We start from the raw sequence: 16,535 nt of genomic DNA, 5'->3' as shown, positions 1-16,535 counted from the left end.
GAAACAGGAAACCAGTCAATACACGCCTATGATGTATATTACATTTCTAACAAAACAAAAATAAAAGTAATTATATATCAACATAATAATATAGAGCTAAAAGTATGCGGGAATCTGCTTCAATATAATTTAATGTTTTCTTATTTTAACTGATAAATTTATTTATTTTTCTTGGTATAAATATTTGACATAAAGTAGAAAACTTAAATAAAAAAGAAATATTTCTAAATTTACTTACGGAGTCTCCAAAATGGAAAAATTAACAAGATAAGCTTTATAAAATTGTGAAAGGTATAAAAAATAAATTCATCATAAATAAACAACCAATAAATTTTAAATTTTTTAGGGTTGCAACTCATTAATTCAAAAAACTGCCCTGAGTGACCAAAAACTGCCCTGATTGAACTTAAACTGTCCTAAGTCAACCCGATACTTATCAAATCCTTAAAAAAAAACTAAAAACTTTTCAAAATCAATAACAATCAATTCTTTAACAAAATTGGTTATAAAATAACAAAGTATTGAAGCTAAATCAACTATTTATCATTCAAAATATATGAAAAAACTAGCCTTTCATATTAAAGTTTTAAGTTTACCCTGAGGTATTTATTAAAATTCAAAACTTCTCTAAGTCACCCTGAGTTTAAAAAAAAATGTCAAAATACCCAGAGTTTCCCTCAAACTTTCAGAGATTTTATAAAATTAAAAAGTACCCTGCGTTTGCCTGAGTACCCTGAGTGTGTGGCAACCCTTGAGTGTTGAATATAATAAAAGCTAACAAACCAATTATTTAAAAATATATGGTTTCGTAAGCTATACCTCCACATTAAAAACATTTTAAAATAAGCCAAATTATTTAATTAGCATATTAAAATAAAGTTTTTGTCTTTAAAAATAAAAAACAACTAAAGGTCTCCACTTATTGCTAAAGAGAATGATTTCACTTCAACTATTTTAAGATTTTTTTTCATGACAATCTTTCACCTGTTTATATGACTTTTTTTTATATAACATTAGTTAAGATTTTATTACTAACAAATTAAAAAAAAAAACTTTGTTTTGAAAATAAAAATATAACATAATTAAAACTATCAATTAAATAAATAATAAAATATTAACAAAAAAGTATATAGCTAAAAGTAAGCAAGCACCTGCTTTAATGTTTCATTTTTAAGTTGCATTTTTTTTTTACAAATAATTAATTTTATATGAAAAATATCAAAAAAACCAACCTTATCATAACTGAGATTTTTTATTCCAACTAACAGGCTCTCCAAAAAAGACGCAAAAACATGAAAAAAATTAAAAATTGGCAAAAAAGTAAAATGTATAAAACTTATTGAATCTTGTAACAAATAATTTATGACATAATTAAATAAATTATCAATAACATCTTAATGGAAACTAAAAACCATATTAATCAAACAAAAGGTACTTTTAATAATTGCATGGTCTTTGTAAACTAGACCTCTCTGCTAAAAACTCCATAAATTTATCCTTAAAATATATTTCATAAATTATCAAGCTAACCTTAAAAGAGATGTCTGAAAAAAAAACTTGGTTAGGCCTGAGCTATGCAGATAAGATTTCACTGAACTAAGGTGACTTGATGAAAACTTTACTAAAATGAACCTAAATAAATTATTTACAAGTACATTTATGTTTTATATTCTTTTAAGAGAAAAGCCAAAATGTTATTTGAACCGAATTAAGTGCACGAGCAAACATAAAAAATTAAACATATGATGAATAAGTAAAATTGATTATCAAAAAAGCTGAGATTAAACGCTTTAAATATGTAATTAGTTATACTTGAAAGTCTAACAAAAAAAATCTAACATAGTTTTTATATTGTGTGCAAAACTCTAAATCAAAGTTGAGAAGGCTTTTATAAGTGTGAAAAAGCACTGTTTAATACTCAAGCGTAAAATCATACGTAATACATTTCATCAAATTTTTGACAAACAATTGACAAAAAATCAAAGAGTTTAAGGTTTTAAAATTTCAATTGTAATTTGTTTTTAAGTTTTGTTTTTGTTAAACGACAAGTTTTTAAACCATAAGTTCAATACTTTGGTTTTTATTTTGTTTTATATAATACTTTTACATAACTTTCATTTATTTTCTTCAAAAACTTTTTTTTTAGATTTGTTTATAACAACTGATGATCTTCTATATCCCAATATAGGAGTGAAACATTGTTTTGTTGATAATAAACTGTAAAAAGTAAAAATTGATATTTAAGTATGAAAATGTTGTTAGAATATGTTAACTGTCGATTAAGTCCTGGACAAAACGTTAAAAAGTATTCGTAGAGTGCAACTCGATAACTGGAAGGTTTATGTGCACCAGGTCCTATGACCAAATATTATAACTTTTTTTTCGTTTTTGTTATATTATTACGTCATTTAGTTAAAAGTTTTAAATTAAGTTTCTAGGTTACCGGTATATATATAAAGTATCTAAAAGTATTACTTGTTTATCTTTTGTTATATTCTTTATTTTAATAATATTTCTTTAAACATGAACCTGAAATGTGTTTATAACTTTATAACTTTATAGCAGTTAGTCACAAACTAGAATCGTGTTCCATAGAATAAATGGAAATAACTACTATAAACAAAATGAAGTTAAAAAAAAATAATAAGTTAGAGACATGAGTTAAAGAGTTAAAGATTAAAGAACTAGTATTTGTTAATACTGATATTTGTTAGGGGTAACAGTGAAAGTAGACTACTGCTATAATCGTTTTCAGCAGGTCTTCAAGCCGTCAGACTGACACCTACCCAGGCAACTTTTGGTTCAAGACTTATTTTATAGCTTAAAAAAGCTTTTTAGAAATGTAAAAATTTTAAATAAAAACTTTGAAACGTGCTCATAATTCTATTTTTTTACGAGTTAACGCTAATTTAATAATTGTTTTAATGTAACTTTGCTTATACACAGAGGTTTAAGGTTTTTTTATTAATAAGAACAATATTATACTTTAAATTAATAATAACTTTTTAAAATTAAACTAAACTTAAAATATTATTTTTGGTGAATCTTGCCCTCTGCATTATATCACTTGATAAATTTTATAAAATGGTTTATTAAAAAATTAATTTTTATTTTGTTTATTGTTTGGAAACAGTTATAAAACCAACTTTTAGTTTATTTTTTTTAATATCAAGTAAACTCGAACGTTTTATACCAGGGGTCGGCAAACTGCGGCCCGCGGGCCAAATTCGGCCCTCGAAGACAAAATCTGTGGCCCGCGAGGTACATTTCAGCTAAAACGTATTTCTTAAATCAATACAAAAAATAATTTTGGTAGTAAAAAATTGCAACTAGGGTTTAATTTAAGTATTTACGCATTATTAGTGCTCTATTATAGCTATTTTTGGCACATTTTTTGGTTTAAAATAGTGTTTATGTATAAATTATTACAACATATTTCTAAAAACTGCGGCGCGCGAAGACTTTTTTCTGTATAGTGCGAGAAAATTTTTGTAAAAAAATTGGCCCGCTACTTATAGAAGGCTGCCGACCTCTGTTTTATTCAATTCAATACAATTTTGTTAATAAATAATTTACACCTTAATTTATTTCTTTTAGTATTTAAAAATATTGTACAGTTTTTTTTTTATAAAGATAGAGTTGATTAAACAAAATAAGATCTTAAGTAAAACTTTTTATTGATAAAAATTATACTGAGAGCTAAAGTGTTCTTGTTATTAAAAGATACATAAAAATAATTATATAAAAGTAAACAGTTTATATTATGAAACTATAAAATAGAATTGAAAATTTTAAAATATTTTTTAACTAACATTAATATAACTTTGCTTTTCTCATTAAGCAGGATAAAAACTACTATCATTTTATTGTATCTGGTTTTGTCTAAGTTTTTGTTAATCTCAAATAGTGAACACAAATAATTTAAAAATGTCAGTTTTATTAGTAAGCCTTAGCAACACTTTAAACTGTAATAAATATCATAAAACTTTGAAATCAATTCTTGAAAACTTAACATTTTTGAATTATGTGTGTTTGTAATAAATACTAAGTAGATATTTTTTAAATGAATTGAAAACAAACTGTAAAAAAGTTAATAAAACAAACTAGCTTAAACTTTTAAAAGCCTACATATATTAATTAAGTTCAAAATAGATACTTACTTTCTTTTGTTAAGGCAAATTTTGCACATCTATATCAGTGTTAATATTGAATTACTCGAAGTTTTAACACTACTAGACTTTTAATTATGATACTCAGATTCTGATTATGCTATTCTAAAACTTTTAATTGACCATAACAATAATGACTAGTTACAACAAAATAAATAATTTATGATAAATTTATTTGTACACTTTAAACATTACTTTTATTATAAAGTTTTAAGATTCAAAGTGAAGTTTCCTTCCCTTACTTTAGAAAGCTTCACTTTTATACTTTTTTAGTGTAAAAACATCATTACTCACTTAACTAGTAAAAATGTCTTAATAAAGTTTATGTATTAGGCTTAAAAATATGGTATCTTAGTTTCTTAGTATTTTAAAAACTAGTTTATGTTATTTCAACTATTATCATTTGCAATTTTAATCCAAATAATTTACAGTTATGTCATAATTTTAAATTTCTTTTCTAAAATAAATATTTATACCTTTTAGATTAGTTCAAAGGTGGGCAAACTGTGACCCATGGGCCTCATGCAACCCCAAAGGGTAAAGTGGGGCCTGCTAAAATCTTTTTATGTTTTATGAGATGCACTCCATGGAAGATAAAACTTATGGCCAGTAAACATGAAAATTTGACTCACAAAAGAAAATTTTGAAGCTTACACTAGACTTATGGGATTTGAGATTAAAAGTATGACAATAAGGTTTTTGGTTCATTTGCCAAGATAATTCAAAACTTACACTAAATGCATGGGTCTTTTATGTATTAAAAACTACGACTATATATTAACCAAATATTTAAATCTTCAACGTTTGATCTTTGACGGCCAAATGCCAAATTTAGTTTAAGTAACATTTATTAACAGTGCATCAGTAACAAGTGCTTATCTAAATTCTATACTTATATAATAGGAAACCAATTATAAAAATGGTCATGAACAAGTTTAACTTAAAAGGCTTTAGAAAAGTTATTATAATGTTTTTAAAAACACAATTGTTTTTACTTATTATTTAATTTTAATAAACATATGAAATTCTTATTTGTTACGGCCATAAGGCCACCTTGATTTAATTTGCAGTTAATAAGGCTAGTTTTTGGTTACTCAGGTTAGCCTTTTTGTCTCAAAGAATTGCAACCTTGTAGCCACTTAAGTAGTTTTTAAGTAATTTAAGTATATAAAATTTTACTCAGTGAATAAGTAATGTTTCTTATAAAAAAGCAAATTATACTTCAAAATAAAACAGTTAAATTAAAATTTAACTACTTATTTTTAATTAACTTTTACTATTTTTGCTGTAAGTCAATTTATAACTTTTAAATCTTTTATTAATTTTTTAAATTAAAACAACTGTTTTATGTTTTCATCTAAAGTTTTAGATTTGAAGTATTTAAAAAGTATTAAGCTGAAAATATATTAAATTTTTAAAGAAATTTTTCCTTAAAATTTGAGGTCTCATGTTAATAAAAAAAGCAGACATACTTTTTTTACTTTCAATTTTCCTGAGAAAATTAACTAAAAAATTGTTGAGGTCAATATATTTCTACAGGAAGCATTTAGTCAAAACAACCATATCTTTATTCAAAGTTTGTCCTTTAAAAAACTGACATAAAGCTTTCATATAAGTTAAGTGTAAATGTTAGTTTAAGAAGTTATATTGTATATTAAGAAACTAAGAACCAATATTTAGATATAAGAGTAACTAAATGTAGTAAAACTGTAAGTTGTTTGTATATATTTATAACTGAATAAAAACTATTTTCTAACTACTAGCAATGGGTTTGAAACTAATAACACAACTTTTTTTTTCAAATTATTTTCAATGGTGAATGTTTTACAAGGATTATATTTCTTCTTAGAACTTACATTATAACCCTTTAATTTAAATTAACAATTTCTTCTAAAGTTAAGTTTATTTAACATATAAATAACATCCTTATAAAGTATCACACCTTTTGTTAAAATAATTTATGTAGCATGCATCCATTAAAATCATTTTAAACATAAATAAATGTGTATAAAGTATTGAAACAAAATTTTATCAAGAAAATGTTCAGCAACCATATTGAAAAAAATAAACTGATAATTCAGTAATGCATTATTTCAATTCAGAAAAAAAATCAATTAAATTTTTTAGGACAATAAAAAAAATTGTACAAGATAAATTTATACTGTAGTAATTAAAAAAATATAACTTAATGATACAAATTCAAAAATAGGTAAAAGATAACAAAATATTTATAAACATTGTTAAGCTCAAAACTCTTTATATGAAAAGTGAAACATTTGATGCACTTTTAAAATTCGCATAATAAATTCAAATAAAGAAATTCATAAAAATAGCAATAAATATGTAAAAAAGATAAAGTGCATATAATTGGATAAAACTGAATACTGAAATTTTTGTATTCAAACCTACAAGTAAATAAAAAAGTCTTAATTTGTATGCATTGAAATTATTAAACTTTTATAATTTACTTCAAGTATATAATTAATAAAATAAGTTTTCATAATTTGTTACAGCCCTTTCAAATAGAAACAAATAAAATCTATTAGTAATAACATGACATAAGTTTAAAATAAAAAAAATAAATCTAAATGTATATTTTCATGAATAATGTAATACTAAATAATATTTTTTGGTTATAATAAGTATAAAATTAACAAATATGTATATCTTAAAACAATAATGAAGTCCAAACCAATAATGAGTGTGCATCAGTAATAAATCAGTTTTGTTAAATTACTTTAAAGGTTGAAAACAACTAAGTAAAAACAAGTAAAAAGAAAATAAGTACTTTGCATCCTCATTATTTACCTCTTGCTAATCTGATTCTTAGCTAAACCGACTGTTATTAGTCAAAAAGTAGATAAAATTAATTTTGAAAAAATAAATTTTTGCATTTAATTGCTTATAACCAATATAAATTAAATTGTTTTTGTTAAATTGACTTTAAACTTTATTAAGGTTTTGTTCCGCTTATTTTATTCTGTTTGATTGTTGAAAATATTGAAATACATTAACTTAACAAGATGTTTAGTGTGAGTTTTATTGTATGCATGGTATACTTCAAAATAGGTAGAAAATTTAAGGTAAAAACAAAGTTTTGTTTATCTTGCCAAATGCTAATTTGGCCAATATTTAAAAAAAGCTTGCCCAACATGACAGGATTCAAGGATGCACTGTACTGCTTTATCTTAAAGTTATAATGAAAATAATAAACATTTCTTGAAATAATTTCTCTAAAAGTTGATCTCCCTAGGTAAAAGTCACAAGAGGGAGATGAATATGAAATACTGCTTTAACTTTTATACCAAAAAAACCAAAATAAAACATATTTTGTAAAGATAGTTATTTTTTAAAATATTCTATCAAAATTATTTATTTATAAAAATTACTTTTAATTTATACTTAGTTTGTTTTTGTATATTTAATTACAAAATTTTTGACTTTTTTTTTCTAGGTAAAATTTTTTTACAAGATACTTTATTTTTGTTACAGTAATAAATCTTATTATCTAGTATATTGTTTATTAAAATAAAAATAAGTCTTTTCTGGTTATACTACCTAGAAGTTTGTACAATTTAAAAAAGTTCTAATCTGCTCTTTAATCTGAAAAGCTTGTTCTTAGCTGAAATTGTACTTAAGGGCAAAAGGGGGGGGGGTAAACACCCTTTTTTGGTTTTTGGTCTTATTTTATATTATTTTTACTAAGCTACAAAATGCTTTTTACAGATTTAAGAAATTATAAATAATTTTTGAGATATAGCCGGTCAAAGTCAGAGGCAACAATAGGTTCTTTATGGTAGGCGCAAACTAAAACGGCAAAGATTGACTATTTCACTAAAAATCTATCTTCTCCTACATTTTTTGAGATAACTACCTCAAATTTTCAGGAAATGTTCCTTGATATATTTAGAAAACTCTGTTGCCAAGAATTTAAAAAAAATTAAAATTAAAATAAAAAATAAACAAAAAAACAGTATTTTTTAGTTTTTTGTTATAAATTTTTAAATTTTTTAAAATTCTGTTCCAACAGAACTTTTTAAATATTGCAAGGAACATTTCCTGAAAATTTGAGGTAGTTATCTCAAAAAACGTAGGAGGAGATGGATTTTTAGTGATTTCTAGTTATTTGCCGTTTTAGTTTGCGCCTCCCATAAGAATCCTATTGTTTTCTCCGACTTTGATCTGCTATATCTTAAAAATTATTTTGAATTTTTTAAATCTGTAAAAACATCTTGTAGCCTAGTAAAAACTATAAAAAATAAGATCAAAAACCAAAAAAGGGTGTTCACCCCCCTATGCCCTTAATATATAAATTTGTTTTAATATCTAACAAACTGTAAAAATAGTTTGTAAATTAAGTAATTCAATAAAAATAAAGTTGATTAAAACAAGCTGTGTGTCTACCTTTTTATGTATATTTAAATTTTAAGTATTGTTTACAGTGTTTTAAATTCATAATTTTTTTTTATTAGTTTCAATTTATAAACGCGTAAAAATGTCAACCAAAGTTAGTGAAATAAAGCCTACATCAATGAAAAGGGCAAAGCAGTGGAGTGAGGAAGTTGAAAATATTTTTAGATTTCAAGAAGCTGGGTATAGAGACGAAGCTGAGTACAAGCGTATTCAAAATAATGATCCTGAAAGATGGAAAGTGCACCCTGGTTATGTTAAAAAGCTTAAGAGAAGAGATGGAACATTTTACTACTATAACAAGCTTCGTGAATGCAAAGAAAAGGATTTGAACAAAGTAAAACTGTATAAGTATGACTAAAACCATTGCTAACACTTTGAATTTATGATTTATTTGTTATTCTTAATAGTACTAATAGCTTTAAAACTAATTACTTTTTTTCCCCTTGTTTATATACTTAAGTATAAGTGTTTTAAAAACTGATTTGTATATACACCTCTTAAACTAACCTCTTCAACTACTGTGATAAGTTTTTATTCTACCAAAGAAATTTTGTAAGCAATGTACTAAATAGTGTTTGTGCGAATGTTAAAGTTATTTTATATTAATTTACCAAAGCCACCTTTTAAAAATTCTAAAATTTCTTCTGTTCTAAAATCAAATTTATAGTTTTTGTTTATTTAAACGAACTGATTTTTTAAAACAAATTAAAATAACTTGTGATACAAAAAAGATTTTTTTACAGTAGAAATAAAAAAAATTATAATTTTAGTTAAGTTAAAATAATTTTTAAGCTAGTGCAAGGAGTCATAATAGTTTTATAAAAAATTTTTGTATTGTAATTTTCCATTGAATAAATTTGTTGTACTATTAAAAAAATAAATTTGAAATAAGGCATTTTCTGAACTAAATTATAGTTTTGTTAAGACACAATTTCAATAAAGTTTAAATTTTTATTGTTAGTTGCTAAATTGGTTTTAAATAACTGGACTATGATAAATAATTTTAGATTTTTAATGAAACCTTGGTTTTTTAATTATAAAGTAGACTTTTCTCTTATGTGTTCAAATGCTTGTAATACTTTTGTTGAGTTCCACCTTAAATTACCATCAACTATTTTACAATTATAAAATATTTCATTTAAATCCACATTAATGATTTTGTACTCTTTTGGTATTCTTTGTAGGAGTACCTTAACCATTTCGGGGATTTTCCAAACATCTGACTTTGAAGTTGCCCTTTTCAGTCCAATATAACCCATCTTCCATTTACTTTTGCATTCATTGTAAGTGTATTGTTGTTCTGGAGCTAAAAAATCAGAAGTTTTGCACGCTTGTAGATACCTATTTGTAAAACAAAACCATTACAATTATTTGATTTGAAAACATCTGGAATTAGAAATATTAAATCTGATCTTTACAATGGTAATTTTCATTAGGTTCATAAAAGTACTGCTTTTTGTATATTTTTTTTGAAATAGTTTTTGAATTTTCTTTAACAGAGTACTTTTAATTTTTCACTGTGGTAATTAATCTTTTCAAACAAGTTTGTTATCGTTCATAATTGTAAATGAACTTTGAAAAATATTTATGATTTCTTAATTTTAATTTTTTGTAATAAACAATTTAAAATGATACCCAAACATTCTATAGTAAAACATTAAAGTTTTGTTTACTTTTACTTGTTTTGTTCTGAAGCTGTGATTATTAAAAAAAATATAATTGATAACTTTTCTACAGAAAAAAATAAAAACAAAATAGTATTTATGTTAAAAGAAGTGTATATCTTTTGTATATGTTTAAACAATTTAAAGTTTAGTTATAGACAGATTAATTTAAATTTCACTTTAACATATTTAGTATTTTTACAGATTTTTAACTTAGTCTTTTTTGATTGCAACGATTACAAACTTTCAGATGATTTTTTTGAACACTATCACGCTACACAATAAAAAGAGCTTGTATAAAACTTAAACGAGTTTTGTAACACTTTGAAATTTAATAACAGTATGTCAACGAACAATCATTTTTGGCACTAAATGAAAGTTTTTTCATCCTTGTTATATACTTGGAATTATTGAATTAAGTTTCAGTAAATGTAAAATTTCTAAACATTTTTTTAGCTGTTTTAAGGCTTTAACTTTAGTTGCATTTGTTTAATTTCGATGCTTTTAACTCACTTGTTTGCTATTTAAGCTTTTAAATATTAGTTTGCAACTTTTTTTTTTCTTACAATAAGAAAAAACTTTTACTTTTTATATTAATGTCATATCAATGTAAACACCGCACAGGACGTAATTAATTTATTTTTATTTTTTTCACGTCCTTAATCAAATATAATTTATAACTTTAATAAAGCAAAATGTTTTACAAATATAAATAAATGTGTAGTAAAGTAGTATTTTTTACTTAATAAAATTACTTCCTATAACATTACAAATTTATATTACCTGCATCTTGCTATTTTACCAGCTTGAGGGTTGTTGATTGGAATTTCATCAATGTCATTCAACACTACTTTAAAATCATCCCTAACGAGAAATTGTCCCAATGACTGTGTTTAAGTTATTCAGTTAGATATAAGACGTTTAGTTCTGTAATTTTAAGTTATATATACTTGTTTTACTAGCAGTATTACAAGAAATTAATCGGTTTTGGTACTTTTTTTTCAGATTTGCATGAAATGTTATTTTATATATTAGCTTGGTTTACCTATAGCCCTTATGTGACACTTCAATAAATTTACTTAAGAAAAATATTAACTATACTTTATTAACACTTAAAGTTGTTTCTGGTAAAAAGTAAGAATTATTAAAAGGTTACTACTGTAAATTTAAGTAAAATGTCATCTTATATCTTCTTACCTTTTCAATAAAAGGATTCATTTCAGAATGATTTCACCACTTGGTTTAAATTAAAATTTTATTTGCTACAATGGTGAAAGTAAATAAATAAACTATGTTTAATACTAGTATAGATTGAGTTTTACCACTGTTTTTTGTCCATAAGAATATCAGTCAAAAACTTGTTATGTTATAAACATTTAATTGTAAGGTAATGAATTCACTGATGTTAGCTTAACTTGTATTAAAATTTAGTTCCTTTCCATATTTACAGAACAAAAAAATACTTGAGTTTTTATTTCATAAAACAACTTATATTACAATGTTGTTAAATTAATGCTCGTAATATTTTTTAAAGCTAGCTAAGGTTTATTGTCATATTTTATATTTGATCAAGATCAATTTCTCATACTACTTATCAAAATTATATAATTTATATACATAACAGTACTTTGAGTTTGTTGTAATAAGTCTAATTTGTTTTAATGTTTTTAAAATTATCTATGGTGTGACTTTACAAATTATCACAAAAATGCATAACCCAGTATTGCCTTACATCTTAATTCATTTAAAAAATTTTGAAGTACAATTTTCTTTTCTTATTTCTGAGTAAATTTATTATATAAGGTACCTAGAGTGGAGTTTGGAGTAAATAAAAAAAAATTGAAGATGTAGTTGTTTTTTTGTTTCAGAATTTTTCTAGTTATTAGAAACAGTGTAAAATACAAAGTCTTTTAACTTAAGTATTTTCTAAATATTGTGTTCGCAAATTTTATGCCTTTAACATTTTTCAAGTCATAATAAAATTTGTAGAATTTGTAAGGTATCTATGAAAGTTTTACACTTAAAAAAAAAAATTGACAACCATTAGCTAGGTCAACATTAAAAAAAAACAAATAACATAAACAACTAAAATTAAAGTAGTCAGTGTAATCTACTTTGAGAATGATGATCAGTTTTATGTTTTTTAATTAAGTATCAGGTTAAATATTTAAAGATATACATTATAATCAAAAAATATAATAATTAATAGTATCAGTTATATATAAAAAATTAAAACTTTTTTGTATTAGAATACCTTGCTTAAATGGTGTTAAGCCTTTTCTTACCCACCCTTTTCTTTTCTTAAACATTGTCATCATACTTGTATAGTAAACATAGTTTTATAAATTCATTCTAAAGTATTTTATAAACATTTTAACTACATATTTATTTCAAATATTATTTATGTTGTTCAAGGAGTCTTAGGCCAAGTACTTATTTTTGTATAACTTGTTTAAAATTAAGTTAAAATAAAACTTGTTTTCTGGCAAAATATTTTTATAACTGCTGCGTTTGTTTATTTTTCTTGTTGTACCTGTCTAGTTTCGTGCAGATCACAATGTACTCGTTCACCTTTTTCGTCTGTATGTAAAGTCACAAGACATTTGATTAGGTCTATTGCCATGTTGAAACGCCTATTAAATGAAGTTTTATTAAATTCTTCTGATTTCACAAAATGCTCAAGGTCACCATATTTGGCACAACTCTCACTTAGTATAATGGTTTCTGTACCATTAATACACCAACCTGCCAACTTTAAATTTATAGAGAAATTATACGTTGTTTTAAACTTATTTTACCTTAATTTAAGTTTAGCAGATAGTTTCTAAGTATTAAATATACGTTTTTTTAAGTTTAATTATAGATGTAGTTCCAAGATCCTATGCAAGAACGAGTTTTAATTTATGAGGATAGTTATTTTAATTTTGCTTCAGCAGTCAAATTCTAATATAATTATTTATTTGGAGTCAAAGTTAAGCATAAACAAGAGCAAATTAAGCTTAAGATTGGTTATAAACTTGTTTTGTTACTAAAACGGATCAGCTTTTGATAGTTTTACATAAGAAGTCTAAAATAGCTAACTATTACTAATTTGTTTCCTAAGTTTCATAAAAGAATAAGTCTTTCACCATCAACATAGTCTAGTAAATTTTATTAATTTTAGTATTACTCTAATAATTTTGAGGTGTGTTATTTACAGTAATTTGTTTTAATCTTTGTGCTCTCAAATATAATGTTGTCTCTGATGTAACTGTTTATGCTAAGATAAAAAGAATCTAAAAAATAGTTTAAAATTTATATATTAAAAGCTATGCTAAAAAATGCATAAGTAAAGTTTCCAACAATAACTTTTAAAAATATCAGAATACTACACACACTTTTTAAAATAGGTTACCCAAGTAGCTAATAATAAGTTTTACCTGACATTTTACATTTTATTATATTTTGTTATGGCTTGCTGTATAGTTTACCAAAAATAGTTGTTTTTTTTATTCTAAATAAATTTAAACTTAGGATTAGTTCTCATCATTTGTTTTGAGATACCCTACTTTTTTAAACTTGGTTAGTTTTCTGTCCTGTGAATGTTTTTGCTTCATGTATGGTAGTATCCTTTTTGTGTACCACTCTTATTAGTGTAAACGGTTCTGTTTTATAGTTTCCCAAAAACAATTTAAGAATACTTGATAGTTTTTTAAATGCTGAAATATTTTCTATGTTTTAGGTGCTTTGTTACAGTAAAATAACTCCACGTTGTCTTAAAAATAAGTTGCTATTTTATTATCCTTTTGTTAATTCTTTGATGAATTGAAAAAAAAGTTATTTTATTTCAAGCATTTTAGTTATTTATTAGTGGACTAGCGTAAATTTTACTCATGACTTATTCTATTAAATTAAGATCCTGATTATTATTTAGAAATTTTTAGCTTTGATTTTCAATTTTAATATAATAAATTTACAGTATTGTCTTTAAAATCTTTCACTAGCTATCACATTGTTTAAGGCCAAGGGGGAGGTAAATCACTTTTTTACGATTGGATCTTTTTAGTAGAGTTTTAACTAAGCTAGAAGTTGCTTTTTACATGTTTAAGAATTTCAAAATAGTTTTTGAGATTTAGCTAGTTAAAGTTAAAGAGTAAAATAGGTAAATCTGACAAGGTACAGCCTGTCTGACAAGAAAACTAAAACAACAAATATATCAAAATCATTTAAATATCTGTTCCCTTCTACGTTTTTTGAGATAGATACATCAAGTTTTCAGTAAATGATCCTTGCAATATTTAGAAAAATCTGTCATAACAAGCTAAAAAAAATTGAAAGTAAGATTTTATGACAAAATTGAAAAAAAAAAAACTATTTTCAAAAAACATAGGAGGAAGTAGATTTTTAGTGATTTCTATTTACTCTCCGTTTTAGTTTTCTCCTCCCATAACTTACCTATTGTACTTTCCGGATATCTCAAAAGTTATTTTGAGTTTTAGAAATTTATAAAAAGCAACTTTTAGCTTAAAAATCTACAAAATAAGATCAAGTTGTGAAAAAAATAGATATACCCCCCTCCTATGGCATTAAAAAACAATATGTAAAAAAAATTGTGCTCTGAAAATAATAATTTTACTGTTATAAGAAAATTTATTCATATAGTTTTAAAAATATCTTATTAATTTTAAGCTACTTAAATTTATACAACAATAAAATACAGTTTTATGTTTTGCAATAAGTGTAAAAAAATTTGTAGTCTTACTTTGTTCACATAACTTTTATTTTGAAAATATATTAAATTTTCCAATCCTTCTTCAACTCTGTTTTTTATCCACAAGTCTTTTTGTCTTTTAAGTCTCGTTTTTAACATCACTAGTTCAATATTTTGAGGAACATATTTCACTAAAAACGCCTATAAGTATATAAAAAAATTCTAACAAAGTAAAAGTGTACACAATTGAATACTAAAATAAACCTTTTAATATGAAACGCTTTTCATTGACAGTAACATTTATAAAGTTTTAAAGTGTATAGAGTTTGTGTTATATATTAAAAAAATATTTAAAGGTTGAAATACAATGATTTTTACATAAAAAATATTTTTACACGGAGTTATTAGTAATCATATTAAGAACTTTAAAAGTTTATTGAAAAAAAAATTTAAAACTAGTTAGATTAAATATTATATAAATAAAATTTAAAAAATAAATATATGTTAATTTATACCTCTTTACCAATCCCACCTCCAAGTTTTTTACTTATAGAAATACTTTTTTCTATGCTTTGGCAATTCAACAATTTCATACATTTTTTCATTGATGCTATTTTGAAATATCCATTTTCACATTCAGAATTCTCAAAGAGCTTTTAATTTTAAAACTAAGTTATTTCTTTTAAATTTTAAGTGCTCTAGTTTGATTCAACCAAAGTAGCTGTTTTTGTTTTTTATTTATTTAGTCTTAATAAGATTAAATACCATGTTCAACATAGTATTTATGAATAGTATAAATACTACATTTCAAATGTATAACAATTTAAAAAAAATACTTTAAACATTTGTATATAGTCAATTTATTGTCTGCATAATGCTAATAATAAAGTTATCATGATGAAAATCAGATGATCATTTTAAAAGCCACTAAAATTTAGGTATGAATTCAACTAAACTTTTTTTTTTTCTAAATAACTAAGTAAAACAAAAATAATTATATTTTAAAAATGGTATACAGTAAGTATAAGTATTTTTTGAAAAATGTTTATGATTCCAAATAGCTTTATATAGTTTTTTATTGTTTTAACTTACTGACTTTTATTTCTGTTTGTTTTTTTTCTTTTTTTTGGTTTTTATTTTCTTTGTTAAGCAAGATTTTTCTTCTTTCAGATTTTTCTGCACTTAAATATATTACTTAATGTTTAATCTGTTGTTTTTTTTTAAACTGCTGTTAAGATATTTACTAACCTGTATAAATATTTCTGTCACATTCAAATAAGAGTATTTGTAAGCTGATTATAACAAGTATTAGAATCCAAAAAATAAAACTTTTAGGGTTTAATTTTTTACCTTTAGCCTGGTTCATGTTTTTGAATAATAACAATACTTGTGTTAAAGTTTAGATATAATGCAAATAGCCTTAGGGTATCTGTCTTTTTTATTTAGATTATAAGCATTTGCTAGGATACCAACTTTATATAGTAAACATAAGTTGAGTTAAACTTACCACTTTATTCAAATAAATAGTTAAAAGCTACAAAGTTATTTAAGTCATTGACTGAACTAGTTATTATAAAATCTAAAATTATAATCTTTTAA

At 23.7% G+C, this 16,535-nt stretch overlaps 2 protein-coding genes across 2 annotated transcripts; one reads left to right on the top strand and one right to left on the bottom strand.

The window, feature by feature from the left end:
* The first annotated feature begins 8,622 nt into the window (after window positions 1-8,622).
* On the top strand, window positions 8,623-10,273 carry LOC145840218 (meiosis expressed gene 1 protein homolog). The gene has a single exon (XM_082947389.1). The coding sequence runs from the start codon at window positions 8,665-8,667 to the stop codon at window positions 8,938-8,940; it is 276 nt and encodes a 91-aa protein (XP_082803515.1). The 5' UTR covers window positions 8,623-8,664; the 3' UTR covers window positions 8,941-10,273.
* LOC145840217 (protein O-mannose kinase-like) lies at window positions 9,334-16,292 on the bottom strand. Its single transcript, XM_082947388.1, has 7 exons — window positions 16,185-16,292; window positions 16,033-16,112; window positions 15,452-15,589; window positions 14,988-15,137; window positions 12,780-12,998; window positions 11,030-11,133; window positions 9,334-9,923 (listed from the first exon to the last, which is right to left on the bottom strand). Exons 3-7 carry the CDS (start codon window positions 15,539-15,541, stop codon window positions 9,617-9,619), a joined length of 870 nt encoding a protein of 289 aa, XP_082803514.1. The 5' UTR covers window positions 15,542-15,589; window positions 16,033-16,112; window positions 16,185-16,292; the 3' UTR covers window positions 9,334-9,616.
* Between the last annotated feature and the right edge of the window lie 243 nt (window positions 16,293-16,535).

Source organism: Thalia democratica, chromosome 7, assembly GCF_965202585.1.
Source record: "Thalia democratica chromosome 7, ktThaDemo2.hap1.1, whole genome shotgun sequence".
NCBI lineage: Eukaryota > Metazoa > Chordata > Thaliacea > Salpida > Salpidae > Thalia > Thalia democratica.
This window is presented reverse-complemented; position numbering and strand designations above follow the sequence as displayed.